Here is a 19,125-nt window from a genome sequence, read left to right as displayed (position 1 = left end):
ATATGTTGTAATAATGCTTTTGAGTTTTAGGAAGATCTCAAACACTAATTCTACCAAGGGAAATTTTTAGAGTAGCAAAATTGCAAGAAGATTTGTTTAATATGAGGCAAGGAGAATTGTCGATTATAGTCTATTTCACCAAGCTTAAGGAGTTGGAAAGAATTAGACAAGTTCAGGCTAATTCCAACTTGTGAATGTATAAATGTGAATCAGTGTACGCGTGGTTTAGAAATGGTTAAGAGATACAGTCAAGAAAACTATGTCATTAGATTTCTAAGAGGATTGAGTGTTCATCCATGTTTTTGAGAGTGATCTAGGAATTTTGGTGAATGCAATGAATGCTGGAATGCAAAACCAAAGAGATAGAGGACACAATAGAGGAAAAGGACATATACGTGGTGATAGATCATGGAGATGAGGGAGAGGTCCTCCCAAAATTTGCACATACTATAGCAAAAAAGGCCACATGTGAACACATGCTATCAAAAGTATGGTTACCCTCCATACATGCAAAGAAGGCATAAAGTGAACAATGCTAACATACACAACATTGTAGTTGACAACAAAATTGTTGAAGAGACTGATGAATTTAGCAATGCCACCATTCGTAAGTATACATCACTTACTTTCTATCACTAGTCATAATTTGCAAACACATCATTGGACCTCGGACACGAGTGCCACTGCACACGTTTCCTCCTCTCAAAATTTTTCAAACTTACACTAGCCTTGTTATTGTTAAAATGCCAAATTGTTCAAAGGTTGTTGCAACAATTAGTTGAACAATATTTTTCTCAGTAGATTTTATCTAACTGATGTACTATATGTTCCTTCATTTACATTCAACCTCATTATTTCAAAGGCTACTAACTCAATGCTTTGTACTTTTTCTTTTAATGCAAAATGGTATAAGATTCAGGAACACCTTACCTTGCAGATGATTGGAGCTACTAGCTAGAGAGGGATAGTTTGTACATATTGAGGAATGACAAAGAAGTTAATGACATCAGAAGTCGGAACCAAGAATTGCATCACTGCATCAATTCAAACAATAATTTCAGTTGCATTAGGAATATTTGGCACTGTAGATTAGAACACTTAGCATTGGATAGGATGAATAATATGAAAAAGAAGTTCCCTTTCATTGTATGTTCTGCTGACATGGCATTTTTTCATGCAAAATTTTTTTTTATAGTTACAGTACAAATATGCCAAATGCAAATTTTGATTTAATACATATTAACATTTGGAGACCAATTGGCACCTTTTCTATTACTGGCCACAAATATTTTTTGATAATTGTAGAAGATAAATGTAGATTTACTTGGCTGACCATCGGAAGTGACTCTCCACTGGTATTCATTTGACATGACAAATTTTTCATCAAATCCGTCGTTAAATCCGACGCTAAATTTGATTGTAATCGTCGCCGCTAAATCTGATGGTAAATCCGACGATTCTCAGTATTTTTCTTGTAGTGTTTCCTAGTCTTGTTGCTACACTTGAAGAGAGAGGACACCATCTCAAATAGCTACCATTCATCTCTTGACCACTCTGCATCTCTGCTGCTTGCTTTGCCTTGGTAGGCTCATGTGCTGTTGCTCGGTCTGTCACAACCCACGGAGACAACACCTCGTCTCGCTTCTTCTCTATGCGGCATCTGCGCTTGCAGTCCCATGGAAAAAGCGCCACTGTGAGTGGTGGTGGCTTGGCCACGATTGAGGGAACATGACAGAACAGAACACCTCTTCTCACCATCGCTGTTGTGTCTTCCACCATGTCTACGCTGTCAACCCAGGACTTTGTGAGTATATGCTCTCCCTTCGCAGAGGCGCTGTCCTTGGTGCCACTACCTATGGTCAGATCTGCCTTTTCTTTGTCCTTGACGCCGACTAAGACCACCGCGTGCGAGTTCAAATGGCGGTGGCTTTGGTGGTGGTCACGTCACCATCGCCGCCCTTGCCCGGTCAAGATCTGGGTTTTCCATTTTCTCATTTGCGATGATGTCATTGTTGGCCATGAGTCTCTCGATACCGTTAAGTGCCACTGCTGATACCATGATGTAACACCCTTACTATCAGAATGTCACGCTTTCGGCTACGTCACTCTGATAGTGAGAAGTATTATGACGACTTCATATATTTAATAATAAAATAAGAGCCTTTGACTCGAAAGCGTATCGCTATTTTTTTTTTTGAAAATTTGAAAGCTTTTTTTCACTAATACAAACATGCATATACATATATACAAAACATACAACTCCTATCCCTCTTACAAGATTATAATAATAAAGGCGAGGAAAATCTACAACATATGTATACAAATAGAAGCAGCATATTTAGGAACTTAACAAAAACTCCGCAAGCTTCCTCGTCAATCTTGAAAAGACAAGTCTGTAGGGAGTGAAAATATCGTCTTCATTGGTTCTCAGTAGAGAATTTTTAAGAATTGTTGTAAGAAAATAGTTTTTGGTTGCGCAAACTAGAGATCGCATTCCAGCATCATGGTCAATCACTCCCAAATCTGAAGACTCTAAATGTAAATCTAGCTTTTCTATGTTTGGATTTGTTAAATTGTTGTTGAATAGTAGAGTTTCTGATTCTATTATTGCTTGAATTTTTAAATTTGTTGTGATTTTGTGTTCGGTTATGTTCTGAATCTGAGAAGTCTATTGTGCTTGGAATTCTATATCTAGTTGCTCTGCATTTTCAAGTTTTATTTCACACATCTTTGTAGTAAACCAAGCTTTCAACATAGATATAGAATTTTAACTAAAAACTTCTCTTTGAATTTGAGTTTTTAATCCAATAATGAAACATGAAAAAATAACTCAGAATATGTGATATTAATGCTCTTTGCACAAGCCAACCATTCATCGTAATGTTCTAAAATTGTATCAGATTGTTTCCCAATTGAGTCCAACAAGCCATCATAAAAATTGAAAATAGTGGTCAATGAAAGCACCATGGTAAGGAGGAGAATTTAGAATAAGAAAAAAAAATCAATTAGAGAGAAATTAAAAAAAAAAGTAAGAGGGAGTGTATAATTCCATTGATGAAATTATAAAGAAGGAAAGATACAAATTACTCAATTCATGGTTTTCTTTTATTCTATCACTATTACTCTATTTATAGTAAATTCTACTCTTAATAAAATTTTTCTAATTGGACTATAGATCCATTTTTACTCCTTCCAGTTTGTTATTGTAGTTTTTGAGATGTGGTGTAGTATAATTATATTCAAGCTAATAAATTGTAGCTTAGATGGAAGTTAACCCCTTCCTTAGGGATACACACGGATCGGATTGGATATGACCGAAATCTTGATCTGATCCGCACTAATCTGATCGGATCGGATCAGATCCAATATTCGCACTTTTTGTATTTGGATCTGATCTGTACATTTGCAGATAGGATTGAATCGGATTTTGAATATATCCGTAAAAATAAAATATTTTTAATTTTAAAAGAATCAACAAAAAAATAGAAATTGAAACCCTAAATCCTTAATTTGTCATCAATGTTTACACTACAATATATCAATTACAGGCACCACAACAGTAACAAAGATATACATTTCAAAAATTAATAAACGCATTTTTTTTAACAATAGAAATAGAAGCAAAAAATCAAAAGTAAAATAAACAGAATTAGATCAAGAAACAACAAGCAAAAACAGATCTGTATTTCAAAAATCAATTATCAACAAAATAAAAAAAATAGAATTGGAACCCTAATTAAGCAAAAGCAGATCCGCATTAGAGAAGCACAAACAAAATGAAGAAAGGATGCAAGCGACGAAAGAGTAGGCGAGGAGTAGTGATAAGCAAGGAGCAGTGATGAGCAATGACGACGAACAAAGACGACGATGATCGACTGCACCGATGGAGGAGACAACCACCGCGTCGAAGGAGGAAACGACGACGCGACAATGGAGATGGAGAAGTAGACGTAGTCTCAGTGGTCTGAGCTGACGACGGAGGAGACGCAATGATGAACGACGCCTCGGTGACGAAGATGAACGACAATGATGGATGATATAAATGGCGAGTCTGGAACAGTGAATAGGACTGGATTTAGGTGAGAGAGGAGAGAAAGATCTTACCAGAGTGCGGATCGGATGTATGTGGATAAATACTGTGGATATGCGAGTATGATCCTATTCATGTACAGGTACAGTCCTACCCTTTTTGGTACAGAAATATTAGGTTTGACCGTTTGAGTCTCTCTTAATATGCAGCAAAAAATATATATATATATATATATATATATATATATATATATATATATATTAAAAATTAGATTAAAATAATGTATAAATTGTGATGGTATGTATTTTCAATTTGATTAAATTAATTTATGAATTGTGGTATAAATTTCCAATGTTAATTGTGGATATGTATTCTGTAGTTTATGATGCTAATTTTTTAGATTTTAATTATTTTAAAATTTTTTTATATATAATAAATATATAAATTTTCATTTTAGGTTGAAATTGAAAGATGTATAATAAACATATAAATTTTAATTTTTGTTATTGATAGATTAATTAGACTTATTTTAATTCTTTTTTTAATGATAATAATTAAATAATTTTTTTAATAATAAAATTTGTTAAAATAAGATTTTAAAATAAGATAGAAGCTGATTTTCTAAAAAATTATGTGATTATTTACATTGAAAAAGAAATTATAACGTTCAATCAATATGATAATTGATAAGTTTTACTTTATAAAAAATCTTTGATATAAAATATGAAATTTAAGATATATTATCGTACATACATTTTATTATATTACTTATACTCATATATATTTTCATAAATTTATAATTTTATAAAAATTTAATTTCAATATTCTGATAGTATAAATAATTTTAAATAATCATCTAATTAGATTTATATGTTAAAATAAGTAAATAAAAATTAATTATTTTTGTTAGTTGATATGATAATATATAATTACTCATTTGTATAAAATTCGTTTATATTAATAGTATATAAAAATTATTTTTTTTACAGATTATTGTATTATAATAAATTTATATATAAACAAATGTTTTTATTTTAATTTGTCATATATATTAATTTAGCTCTCCTCTTCATGAAATCTTTAATTTTGACCATAGGGGTGGCTATCCGAAAATGGATTATTTCCATTTTTTAAATATATTTAAAAAAATAAAATGTGATTTTTTATTTTAATTTTATAAATAAGATTAAAATTAAATAAAAAAATAAATGATACAATTTTATACTAAACACTAACTAATGAAAAGGGTAAAAAACCATAATAAGCCAACTGGCTCAAAAAATGACGTAAATACGCCAAAGCAAAAATCGTTTCAGCAATAAGCCAGATCGTATTTTTATATAATTCGAACCAGGTTAGTTCAAACTCTATTTGTTAGTAAATCGAACCAGGTGAGTTCGAATTACTATTTTCTGTTGGTAATAAATCGAACCAGCCTGGTTCGAATTATATTTGAAGGTAATTCGAACCAAGTTGGTTCGAATTATAGAGAGAGAAGGTTCGCATGTAATTCGAACCGGGCTGGTTCGAATTACACCAATCATAGTTCGAACCAGGCCGGTTCGAACTATGTGTGAGACTGACTGTATATATATGGTTCCAAACGTGAGTTAGTCTCATTAGAGGGAGTAGGATGGCTAGTGAGGAGAGTTTTGTGGTTTTGGTGCACCACAGAGGATCTGTTAATAGAAAAACTCGTTCCGGAGTAAAGTTCACAGATAAGAATCCTCTATGTATTGTCATAACATCTACGACGAGTTATGATGACCTTGTTAGCGCTGTGCTAATGAAGCTCGGTCTGGAAGGTGCGAAGCGGGTAAAGAAGTTTTTCTATCGCATTCCAGTCACGGTGCTACAGAATACGGTGAAGTATGATTGCTTCACGATTAATAATGATGTGGACTTGCAAGTAATGTTTCTGTGTCGGCGGCAGTTTCCGGAGGTGAGGACACCGGAGTTGTTGGCACGGCTGGTTGATGTTGTATCCAGCTCCGGCGGTTCGAACAGGAATACGAACACTATAGCGAATGCAGCAGGTTCTAGTTCCCGGCCTGCCGTTGCTTCCTCGTCCATCCCTGTGTACGAACCAGCGGTCCAACATGTCGCCTCCCCATCTTTCGCTGTTGACCTCAATGGCACCGAAGGCGACGAGGTAGTGGAAAGGGAAAATTTGCCGAACGCTTTAGTGGGAGTTGCACCTGTTGGCGTAGGAGACGGTTTTTTGGATGATGAAGAGGAGGATGACATCGAGCCGGATATGATTGACGATGATAGCGCTGATGATATTGGAGCGACTGGGCCTGCATTGGAGGTAGGTGGTTCTAGCTCTGGCACACAGCAGTATCCACCACATTTTTCCTCGTTGGACTTGGACGCCATGAGACATGAGGGGGTTTTAGGGCACGCTGTTGGATTCGGAGCTAGAGATGCGGAAGGGACTACTGGTCTGACCGAGTTCCAGGTTGGTCAGCAATTCCAGGATAAAGATGAGGCCCTTTTAAGTGTGAAGACTTACAGCATCCGGCGAGGGGTACAGTACAAGGTGGTGGAGTCCGATCACCGCCGGTATGTGGGCAAGTGTTCCGAGTTTGGGAATGGGTGCACATGGTTGATTCGACTGAGTCTCCGGAAGCGCAAGGGCATTTGGGAGGTCAAACGGTACAATGGACCTCACACTTGCCTGGCCACATCCATATCGAGTGACCACAGGAGTTTGGATTATCATGTGATTTCGGCGTTCATTATGCCAATGGTTAGGGCCGATGCATCCGTGAGCATCAAGGTGCTCCTGAACGCCACGACAGCGCACTTTGGTTTTAGGCCGACTTACCGGAGGGTTTGGATGGCGAAGCAGAAATCTATTGCCTTCATATACGGTGACTGGGATGAGTCCTACAACGACCTGCCTAGGTGGGTGTTGGGTGTGCAGCTGACGATGCCTGGTAGTGTTGTCGTCCTTAAGACGACCCCGGTTCGAGTTGGAGGACAAGTGGACGAGTCTCAAGCGTACTTTCACAGGCTTTTCTGGACTTTCCCGCCGTGCATCGAGGCATTCCGTCATTGCAAGCCGCTAGTGAGCATTGACGGCACACATCTGTATGGGAAGTATGGGGGGACGTTGCTCATCGCGATTGCACAGGACGGGAACTCCAACATTCTACCTGTCGCATTCGCACTAGTAGAGGGTGAGAATGCGGAATCCTGGACATTCTTTCTCTCGCACCTTCGACAGCACGTGACCCCGCAGCCTGGTCTGCTGGTTATATCGGACAGGCACAACGGCATCAAGGCTGCGCTTGAGGCCCCTGACGGCGGTTGGCTACCGCCATCTGCGTACCGTGCATTCTGCATACGACACGTAGCGGCTAACTTTGCCCTAACATTCAAGGGCAAAGACGCTATGAGGCTACTAGTGAACGCGGCGTATGCGAAGACGGAGGTTGAATTTGATTACTGGTTTGATATCCTGCGATCTGAAGATCCGGCGATGTGTGAGTGGGCGAACCGGATTGATTACTCGTTGTGGACTCAGCATCGTGATGAGGGGCGGAGATTCGGTCACATGACGACGAACATCTCCGAGTGTGTGAACTCTATCCTGAAGGGAGTCAGAAATCTCCCTATAGCATCCCTTGTGAAGGCAACATATTGTAGGCTTGCGGAACTGTTTGTTCGCAAGGGGAGAGAGGCTGAGGCCCAGATGGGAACAGGACAACAATTCAGTCAGCATTTGGTGAAGTGTATTGAGGCCAACATGAGGACGGCCAGGTGCTTCACGGTGACGCTGTATGACCGGGATAACTCCGAGTTCACTGTAGCAGAGACCACTCCGACTGGTTCTTTCTCCTTGGGTACTTACAGAGTATCACTTGCCTCTTGGACATGTGACTGCGGGTACTTCCAGGCTCTTCATTTCCCGTGTCAGCACGCACTTGCGTGCTGTGCATACTCACGGGTCACCTGGACCTCTTACGTTCACAGCGTCTATCAGATTAGCTCGGTCTTCAATGTGTATCGGATGGGATTCACACCTCCGATCCCGGAGGGCTTCTGGCCACCTTACGACGGGCCCACGGTGATTCCAGACCCTGACAAGAGGCGTGCCAGAGAGGGTCGTCCTAGATCCACTAGGATACGGACGAATATGGACGAGGCGGATCCGAATCGGCCAAAGAGGTGCGGCCTATGTCGCCAACCCGGACACACACGACGTAGTTGCCCACAGGTTGGAGGCTCGTCTCAGACAGGACACCATTAGTATGCATGTTGTTAGTGTTAGCATTATCTACATTAGTGCGCATCTTGCTAGTCTTAGAGTTATTTAGATTATTTCCCATGTTGTTAGTGTCAGTATTATTTACATTAGTGCACATGACTTTTAGTTTGATTGTTGCGAGTTGTAATGAATATGGCTTCTTTAATTATGTATTTTTTTCTTTAAAGTTCAATCATGTATGATAGTGGTTTGTACTTTTTTTGTTGTGTTATAGTCTGTTTACCTATGTTTTTTTTTATTTGTGTTCTGGGACATTTATCTTGTATGATCAATGAATCTTGAAACAGTTTAGCGTTTATTTTTTTTATTAAACTGTGTGCGGGTTGGCGACATAGGCCGCATCTCTTTGGCCGATTCGGATCTGCCTCGTCCATAGATACACAGCTCAGTCAGTCTCACACATAGTTCGAACCGGCCTGGTTCGAACTATGATTGGTGTAATTCGAACCAGCCCGGTTCGAATTACATGCGAACCTTCTCTCTCTATAATTCGAACCAACTTGGTTCGAATTACCTTCAAATATAATTCGAACCAGTCTGGTTCGATTTATTACCAACAGAAAATAGTAATTCGAACTCACCTGGTTCGATTTACTAACAAATAGAGTTCGAACCAACCTGGTTCGAATTATATAAAAATACGATCTAGCTTATTGTTGAAACGATTTTTGCTTTAGCGTATTTACGTCATTTTTTGAGCCAGTTGGCTTATTATGGTTTTTTACCCTAATTTTTTTATCGGTGAGAATCCACTCCCATAAATATCCATCATCTAGATTCCAAGTTTCGCGATAAATCATAAATGACCCTTTGGAATGGATAAAGGGATAATAAAGACCGTCAACCTTTTTAGCTGCCAATTTTCTCGGTTGCTTCTTCCTTTTCTTAATTAAACAGTCCCTTTTGCCCCTTTGAAAATGAAAGCTATGCAATTGACTTATTTTTTAGTTTTCTTCTTTTTTTTTTATTTCTCTTCCTTATTAGTTTCCAGCTTGGAAAATAGTCTTCCACGTAATAATGACATGGAGACCTTGGTAATAGTTATCCTTTTTCGTCTCCTACCCCAGAAAATTTGTTGGAATAAGTTCTTTTTTAACAAAAACAAATTATAACACGACAAAATAAAGGGATAATTTCTTGGAAACAGAAATATTATGAATCTAACTATTTGTTTTCTTTTTTAATATTAAGATATAATGGAGTGATATTATGAATCTAACTATTTGTTTTCTTTATGTACATTTAGATTATTAATTATGTTTTAGTAACAAATTTAAAGATAATTATTTTTTTAATATGATAATATAAAATTAGATATCTAAGTAAAATTTATTTATACTAACCGTACATAAAATTAAATTTATAAAAATATTTGCTAAATTAAATAAAATTTCAATTGTTTTCACTTAATTATTATATATATAGGATATTTGTTATTTTAATTGTTATAAAGATATTTAGATCAAGTATAAAGTGATATAGAGCTATAAATGTAAGAACTTTCTGTACGTATTCATATAAAAGCTACAAGTTTTTAATATAAAAGTTTGCATTCAATAATAATTGTGATTAGATATATTTCATTGTTGTAAAAAATAATAAGGCTATCATTATTGGATGCATGTCTATATCTTTCCATCTTTTTCGTTAACATTATTTTCTTAAAATTCTATCATTGTTTCCTTAGAATCAATTGATGTCGAAATCCTTTTGGTTGAAAGCTCAAATGCATTTTGCTTATACGATTGGTTTAACTCTTACTTGATTAGTGACTTTCAAGTCTATAGTAATATATAGTGGTGGTGATATAAAGTATTTTAAAATTGTTTCAAATATCTCCTTAAATCAGAGGCAGAGTCGGGTGGTAGAAAAGGAAGACGATGGTTCTTAATTTTAATTTTTTATATATAAATTATATGTAAATTTTAGTTTGGTCTTTCTTTAAAATTTTATTTTAGTATTAGTTTATCGTAAAAATATTTTTGGCCACCTTTTAATATTTTATCTAATTCTATCCCTACCTTAAATATTATATAAAATAAAAAAATCACAATTATAAATATTTAAAAATTTTCTAAAAAGCATTCATTTATCTTCTATTTAAAATAATTAACAAAAATCCAAAACTATCAATTAGAAGGATAAATTTATTTTTCTAACTATTAATTCAGAAAAATATTTGAATTAATTGTAAATGATAGATATATAAAGTTATAAAGTAATAAAAAGAAGGGAGGTAATTGATGTTATTACTCTACAATTGATAATCATAATATGACTTTTAATTTAATAACCAAAAATACTATTTATACACCAAAATCAATCACTAAAGTTATTTATTAATATATTTATACATAAATATATGTGTGATTTAATTTATTTTTAATGTATATTTATATTTCAATATATATTTTATATTGATAATTAATTTTAGTAGTTAATTTTAGTGTACACGTAATATAACGCTTTAATAACATATTGTCATAGATGTGTTTTGCTTTATGCAATTAACATCTCCAAATTAAGAGTAAGAATATCAGTTCAAGAGTTATAAGATAATTAACAATGAGACGGTATTTCTAGCTAGTAACCTAACATTATTGAGCCTTGGCTTGGCGGCCCTTACAAGTTACAACTCTTCTTTTGTTTTTTATTTATGTGGCTTTAGCTATTTAATTAATCAAATAAATAAATTTTACCAATACAAGAGCAAAATAATTTGAGTTTCAGCCAATTATAAAAGAGAATGGAATTCAATGGGCTTTTTAAGTTAGTTGACACAAAGTCCATAATAATCATTAGGCAGAACACGTGAAAGAAGAAACAACCGTAGAGAATGTGGCGGCTCCTTCCTCCTACTAGTAGTACACAATATCGGCTTGGATGATAATTAAAAAAAAAACAAAACAAAAATAATTACAGTTTGTAATGTCAGAAGATAACAAATTGTATATTCCAATGAAATAGTTATGGGTTACGCGCAGAGGTGGCACGTGAAAATAAATGTCTATTCATTAATCATTACCATAGCATGATCAGCCGTTAATTTTGTTGTCACTCACTAATAATAATTGTAAGATTTTTATTTGTGAATAATTACTTCCATAATATTAAAAAGACAAAAAAATCTTATTTAATTTTAAAAATAATTAATAAATATTAAATAAAATAAATTTTAATTTTTTTATTTTTTGTTAAATATTTTTATAATTATTTAAAAAAGGTTAAATTACACAGTTAGTCCCTACACTTTCAGTGAAATTGCAAATTGGTCCCTACAGTTTAAAAGTTTGTAATTGGGCCCCTGAAGTAAATTAAAATTTGTAATTGGGTCCCCACTAACGTTTAGCGTGAATAGAGACGTTAAATGTTGTTATTTTACCAGAATGCCCTTATCTCATAACGTTCTTAAGAGTCAGAGTGAAAGAGAAGATGACGATCTCTCACAGCGTTCCTCCAGTATCTGTATCCCTTTGTTAGGGGTGAAGAAGGGTTTCTTCGAGCTGTGATGGAGTCAACCCAGTTGTCCGAAGGAAGCTCAACATCTAGGAGTATGAACAAGAGAAGACATCGATGCTTCTGTGGGGAAGAGATGGTGGTGCTCTCGTCGTCGTCAATGAACAGCCCAGGTAGGAGATTTGTTGCTTGTTGTAAATTACCAAAGTGTAATTTTTTTGAGTGGATTGATAGAGAGGAAGAGGTGATGGGAAAGGGGAGAAGGACTCACTGCTTTTGTGGAGATCTGCTGAAACTCCGAACCTCCAGTACTGTGATGAACCCAAATAGAAGATTTATATCCTGTCCCACTAGAAGATGCAAGTTTTTTGAATGGATTGATGAAGAAGACATGGCTGGGGCTCAATCTCAATGCACCCAACACAGATCTCAAACGGAGGGATGCTCAAAGCATGGTGGAGATTTTATAAGGTTGGATGAATCTATGAATGCTGCACTACTAAAGGCACAAGAAAGAAAGATAGATAGATTACATATAGAGATAGGACGCATGGAAGCAAGTCTAGGAAGATTGCGTTCTGATTTTACATTGCTACAACAACAAAATGGCAGAGTAGAGAGTGACATGAAGAAGCAGAAACAATTGCAGAAGATGATATTGAGTTGTGTGTTGGTTGTAATATTTGCAGTGTATTGGTTTAACTAAGTTTGATGAGATAGGAGAAAAAGTGTATCTGCAGTGTGTTGGTTGTAATATTTGCAGTGTATTGGTTTAACTAAGTTTGATGAGATAGGACAAAAATTGTGCTTGTAGTGCATTTGAATAGTGTTTAGTGTTGAATGTAATCATCTATTTTTTATCAATGACAAGTGAATCTGAAAAATTATTTGCATTCATTTGGTCCCATAGCAGAAAGCTCTAGTAGACATAATATAGAGTAAAGTAGTTAACATTCATATTAATTAATAGTCAATGTGGTCCCTCCAAAACAGCTAGCCACATGCCCAATATAACAAAAGCAACAAAACAAAACAAAAGTGGTTCATAATCCACTGACAGTACATGGACATAGGATACAATAAAGTTCACAGTCACAGCCAAAAAACTAATACCACCAAGTCCTAATTACTTAAAAAAACTAATCTTCTGTGAGGTCTACGGTTTCAGTTGGTCCAGATTTTGCCTTCCTCACACCTATCTTAAGTCTCCCACTGTGCCTCACACCAAAAATTTTTGTCTTAGGCAGTGGTGGAGCTGTGGACCTTGTTGGAGCTGGTGCAGGTTGTGGTGGATCTGCTGGAAGAGGCACTGGTGGAGCTGTGAAAGTTGTTGGGTCTGGTGGAGGTAATGGTGGAGCTGGTGCAATCACTGGTGGAGGCAATGGTGGAGCTGGTGCAGTCACTGGTGGAGGTAGTGGTGGATCTAGTGCATTCACTAGTGGAGGCAGTGGTGGAGCCGGAGCAGTCACTGGTGGTGCAGAAGGAGTAGCATCTCTAGATTTTCCAGGCCTGGATCCTCCTCTACCACGTCCCCTTCCCCTTCCTCTTTGGCTAACACTAGCAGATCTAGTGGTGGAGGTTGCAACAGTAGCAGGAGCAGGGGCACTACCATGAGGAGCAGGGGCACTACCCTGAGGAGCAGCAGTTTCAGATCCAGGGTTATTTCCTGAAGAGAAGAACACACATGATTAGTGATAGAGTACAAGACTACCAAACTATGAGGAAGCCAAGAAATAAAGGCAGATACCTGTTATGTCTGGATTGGGACAATGTCTCCTATTGTGTCCATATTGGCCACAGTTGCTGCAGGTAACTGATGTTCCACTCCTTCTTAGTTTTGTTTGTGATCTATCCTCATCGTGCTCTCTAATTCTTACTCTCCTAGGTCTTCCAGGCTTGACTCTGAAGATTGGAGGTCTAATTGTCTCAAGTTCGACCTTTGGCCACATATTTTCACCATTAATTGGATTGAGTGTTGTCCCATAGCATGCCATATATGCTGCTGGTGTGTAATAGTTACTGCAGTAGTCCTCAGGGTTGTCTCCTTTCATGAATATTGCAGAACAAGCATGCATACAAGGCATGCCAGCCAACCCCCAGAACCTACAACTACATGAACCGGCCAGTAAATCCACCACAAACCTCTCTTGAATCATCCTATTTTTATGTGAAACCTCATACTTTAAATCCCCAGCCCACCTAGGTTGCCATTCCATGGACCTTCTACATATGATGTCTAACCTCTTTCTAGGCTTAGGCAGTATTTTTCCCATGAACTTAGCTCCCTTTTTCTTCTTCTCAGCAAACCTCCCCATCCAATAACATCTAATCCATTCAAACATTGTCAAAATGGGCTTGTCACGAGCTTCCAGAATTCGTCCATTAAAAGCCTCAGATATGTTGTTCATTAGCATATCACTCTTGGCATATGGAGTGAAGTGAGATCTAGTCCATACCTTAGGATCCAGGGCTGCCAACTTGTCATAACACTCTTTATTTACCTCTTTCAAACGATCCATCTTTCTATTCCACTCCTCCACATAAGTTGCCTTAGCAGTAGAAAGTATCAAGTCCCTTAAAACTGTTCCCCCACCAAAAGCCTTCTTACAGTTGGCATAGAGATGTCGGAGGCAAAACCGCTGCTCCACTCCCGGAAGCATTTCATGAAATACTTGAAGCAGCCCCTGCCAAGTGGTCAATGGTCAGCTGAAGTAAGATTAAAATTCACAGAAATTAATAAAACTGAGTTCATAGAAAACTACAATTAATATCTTGCCTTTTGCTGGTCTGACATAAAGACCCATTTCTTATTTGTCAACTCTCCAATGTCATGAAGTAGCAAGTCCAAGAACCAGGCCCATGAATCCTTAGTCTCTGCCTCTACTGCTGCAACTGCTAGGGGAAAATAGTTATCATTGGGATCTCTACCCACAGCAACCAACAATTGTTGTCCATGATCACCCTTCAGATGGCAACCATCAAGTCCAATAATAGGCCTACAAGCAGCCAGGAATCCTTTCTTCACAGCATCAAGACACATGTACATTCGTACAAACCTTGGTAGGATTGTTGGAGAGGGTCTATCCAACTTCAGCTTCAATGTCGATCCTGGGTTTGCTCTTAAGACCTTTGCACAATAGTCTCTGATCCTCCCATATTGCTGCACTGCCTTCCCATGCACCACTTCCCTTGCCTTTCTTCTTGCCCAGTAAGCTTTCCACACAGATATATTTGCCATGTATTTTTCTTGAATAGTTTGAATTACAGTCCCCAGCTTCATATCTTCTCCTCTACTTATGTTATTAGTAATTTTTTTAGCAATCCAATTGCTGGACGCAAGACGGCCACTGTAGTTCCTCCCACAAGTGTGCTTACTGTTCAATGTCTTCAGCCTAACACATCCAGATTTTCCTACTTTACTTGCAAATGCCATCCATGGACACTCTCCGCCTGAACCCTTGCATTTGACTCTGCATCTAACCTGATCGTTCTTGACATATCTAATGTCCCGTCCATTCAACAATGCATGTTCCTTGATAGCCTCCTTAAACTCAGCAATAGATTTAAACTCAGTCCCCAGCCGAAACTCATAATCAACACTCATGTCAGCTTCATTATATCTAGGATACCTCTTTCTTCTTACGGGCTCATCAGAATCTCCATCATAGCTGTCCAATGACTCTGTATTATAACCCGAAGAAATATCACCAACATCAATTTCTGCTCCATCTTCAGTCACCCCTCCTGTGTTATTTTCAACACCAACTCCCACATCAACATTATTAGCATCTGTTCCTAATGAGCCACTGTTACCTCCGAAGGCATTTGGATGCTGACCTTGTTGGTTTTCTTTTTCAACATTAAAACCAAAATGATCCTCATGATCACCATCGTCCGCACTGTCATCAAATCTGTTATCTTCGCTTGAAGACTCTGATTGACTTACCACTTCTACTTCAACTAAATCATTAGCACTGTACTCACCATCAGAGGGTATATAGTCTTCATCAGTTGAGGTTATCTCAACCCCATTTCCTTGTCTACATCCACTAACTGCATACACATGGCAGTGTTTAATCTCTTGTTCTACTACATACTTACCCATTCTCATTGCATCTCCATCAGACTTCAACTCCCTAAGACCATCCTTTAATGCAACTCCAGGTTCGTTCCACCAGATTTTAGCATTGCCTGTGTATCCAACTTCTTTCAGCGCTGCAACAATTTCTTGTAACGACCACTCATCTAACTCAAATTGCAACCCTTCCACTACCATCCCACCAAGGTATTCTTTCCCTCCTTTCTTGCTAACCATCTGACCACCATGGTAGAGATCGAGAGTAAACACAGAATCTCCCATCACTACCAACAAAAATAAAAAAATAGATTCATCAGAGAAACCCTAACTACATTAGATACTCTAGCATCCACTGAAAAAAAAAAATAACCAAATCAAACCATAACATTCAACTCACACCTGTGAAGGGACTGGGGGTTATGAACCCTTACCTGATTTAGTGTTGCTCTCTTGCACACTTCACTCTTCAGCTGCCAACAATGTCAACCATAAAGCAACTCCACACAGTCCGAACCACACACTCGACGATCAACTCCAACAATGGAAGGGAAGCCTGAGCAGAGAGAAATTCTACTGGAGATGAAGCGTAACGATAATGAAGGGTCTCAGTGGGGTTTTTGGTCATTACAAAAATTTGAAAATAAGAAATAATGAGTATTTTCTCAGTCAAGCTTCTACATGTGCAACTCACATGCTCAAGGGCGAATATGCTGTAGAATATTCCGTTAAATCAAACGGAATTTGAACGGTAGGGACCAAATTACAAATTTTAATTTACTTCAGGGACCCAATTACAAACTTTTAAACTGTAGGGACCAATTTGCAATTTCACTGAAAGTGTAGGGACTAACTGTGTAATTTAACCTTTAAAAAATTGTATAAAAAAATTAATTGATATATATTTTAAAGACATATAATAAAATTACTATTAATAAAATTTTTTAATATTTTTATTTAATAAATAAAAAATAAATATACTAAAAATTTAAATTTTTATATTTTTAATAAAAAAATTTTAACTTATAATTTTAATATATATTTTTAGAACATAAATTAACTAAATTCTTTTTACAAATGTTCTAAAAGTTCGGCGGTTGTAATCTAAGCTAATCCAAAACATTGATGTTTATGTACAAGTAACAAGTAATAATGAAAAGAAGAAAAATGGTATCCATTTTTTATTTTTTAATATATAATTAAAAAAATCCTTCATTTACTGATTTATTTAAAATTAAAGGCAATTACACATTTATGCATTATTAGGCATTTTCGTAGGCTGTGGCAGCAAAAATACATAAAAATAAATTGTATCTATTTTTACTAGTAATGAAACGAAAATATGCTAAAATATTTAGCCATTTTCACAAGCATAGAAACGGAAAATATCTTGAACTTTTTTATTATTATTATTTTTATATCTAATGTAAATGGAAATAAAAAAGTCTGTGTCATTTTCACAGGCAAAATACGCAAAAATGGGGAAAAATTATTCTATTTTTGCAGACAATGAGCATATTCGTTGACAAAAAATACGAAAATGGGCACAAAATTTGAGAAAGTATAAAAAATGAACTTTTTAATTAATTAATTTCAATTAATTTTTTTTGTAAAAAAAATGCGAAAATAAAAAAGATAGAATTTATCGATTCATATTTTATATTTTACTATTATTGGTTATTGAGAAAAGATCTACTAATTTAGTCTTTAATATTTTTTTAGTAGTATTTTAAATGTTTATTTGATGTTTGGTTTTCGAATATTTATTTGGATAATATTAAAATTTGGAATGTGTGTTAAATTTAAAGTTTTTTATTTAAATGTTTGACCTAATTTTAATTTTTAGTTTTTTAAATCTTAGCAAGTGGGCTAAAATTGAAATTTTGAAAAGATTGTTTGAAGTTAATCGATAATTGGTTGAAATTACTATATATGTATCTTGATTTGGTTTTTTGGATATAAATAAAAGATAAAAAATTTGGATTTTTTAAATTTTGAATTTTATTTTAAAAGGTAAAATATAATTTCTCATTATTTAGTTTATAGATGAAATAAAGAAAAATATGAGAAAAAATTATTTAAAAATAAAAAATTATACTTTATTTTTTAAAATAAATATTCAAAATTTAGAGGATCCAAATTCAAGAATAAATGAATTAATATCCGATTGCTATGTGCATCTGAACGGGAACGAGTGAACAATTTAGCAAGCTCTCTTGTTTTTAAGAAAAAAGGAGGAGTAAATACCCAACTCAGTCCTTGTCCATTTTTACGAAGGATAAAGTGATCTCTATAAAAAAAAAAGGAGCACTTTGATCCTCAACCTTTTTATTTTGGGACAATACGGTCCTTCTGTTAAAAAATTCATTAAATAATAATAAAAATTAATTTTGTAGAAATTTTATTTGTAATTTGTGGGGGTTTTAAACCTCCACAAACTATTAATAACTTTGTTTTTAAAAAATTTCTTCATCAATGGTGGTTAAGTGAAGAAAAATTATTGATAAAAATGATGCTACAAAAAAAGTAATTATAATACAATATCTTTTAAAGGAAAAAAATAACATCGAATAAGAAATGAAAGAAGAGAACTTTGATGTTGATAATATTGGTATTGGTGATGATGACAATAGAAGAGATAATAATGATGATAAAGTATGATTACACAATAAAAATAATAGAGATAGGAGTGATAATAATGAGGATGAAAAAGATAATGGTAGTAGTGGTAATAATTGGTTATATTGTTGAAAAGATTTTTGTGAAGGTTTAAAATCCCCACAAAATACAAATAAAATTTTCACAAAACTAATTTTTATTATTATTTAATAAATTTTTTAACAGAAAAATCATATTGTCCCAAAATAAAAAGATTGAGAATCGAAGTATCTTTTTTTTAAACAAAAATTACTTTATCTTTCATAAAAATGAATAAAGACCGAATTGGGTCTTTACTCAAAAAAGGAGTATTGTTATTCGGATAAATTATATTCATCTCAGGTTGAAATAGGCAATAATCTATCTATTTGTAAATAATGTATACACAATTTCTATAATATTTAATTTATATAATACTTGGTGTCATTGATAACGGAAGTTACTATATGTAACGGAAGTTAATATAGTTAATTTGGCAACAATATTTTTTTAGTGCATTCTGATGAATATTAGGAAAGTCACCACTTTTTAAATGAAAGAAACTCATTGAACAGCTTTTTCAAGTCAACACTTTAATAATTTTCAATTTTTAGTGATAATAATGACAACGATACTACCGATTCTTTATTG

At 35.3% G+C, this 19,125-nt stretch overlaps 1 protein-coding gene across 1 annotated transcript; it reads left to right on the top strand.

The window, feature by feature from the left end:
• The first annotated feature begins 5,663 nt into the window (after nucleotides 1–5,663).
• Nucleotides 5,664–8,832, top strand: LOC130968166 (uncharacterized). Its single transcript, XM_057893277.1, has 4 exons — nucleotides 5,664–6,312; nucleotides 6,415–7,435; nucleotides 7,754–7,768; nucleotides 8,712–8,832. The coding sequence occupies exons 1-4, from the start codon at nucleotides 5,664–5,666 to the stop codon at nucleotides 8,830–8,832; spliced, it is 1,806 nt and encodes a 601-aa protein (XP_057749260.1).
• Nucleotides 8,833–19,125: the final 10,293 nt, after the last annotated feature.

Source organism: Arachis stenosperma, chromosome 3 (genome assembly GCF_014773155.1).
Source record: "Arachis stenosperma cultivar V10309 chromosome 3, arast.V10309.gnm1.PFL2, whole genome shotgun sequence".
Classification (NCBI taxonomy): domain Eukaryota; kingdom Viridiplantae; phylum Streptophyta; class Magnoliopsida; order Fabales; family Fabaceae; genus Arachis; species Arachis stenosperma.
This window is presented reverse-complemented; position numbering and strand designations above follow the sequence as displayed.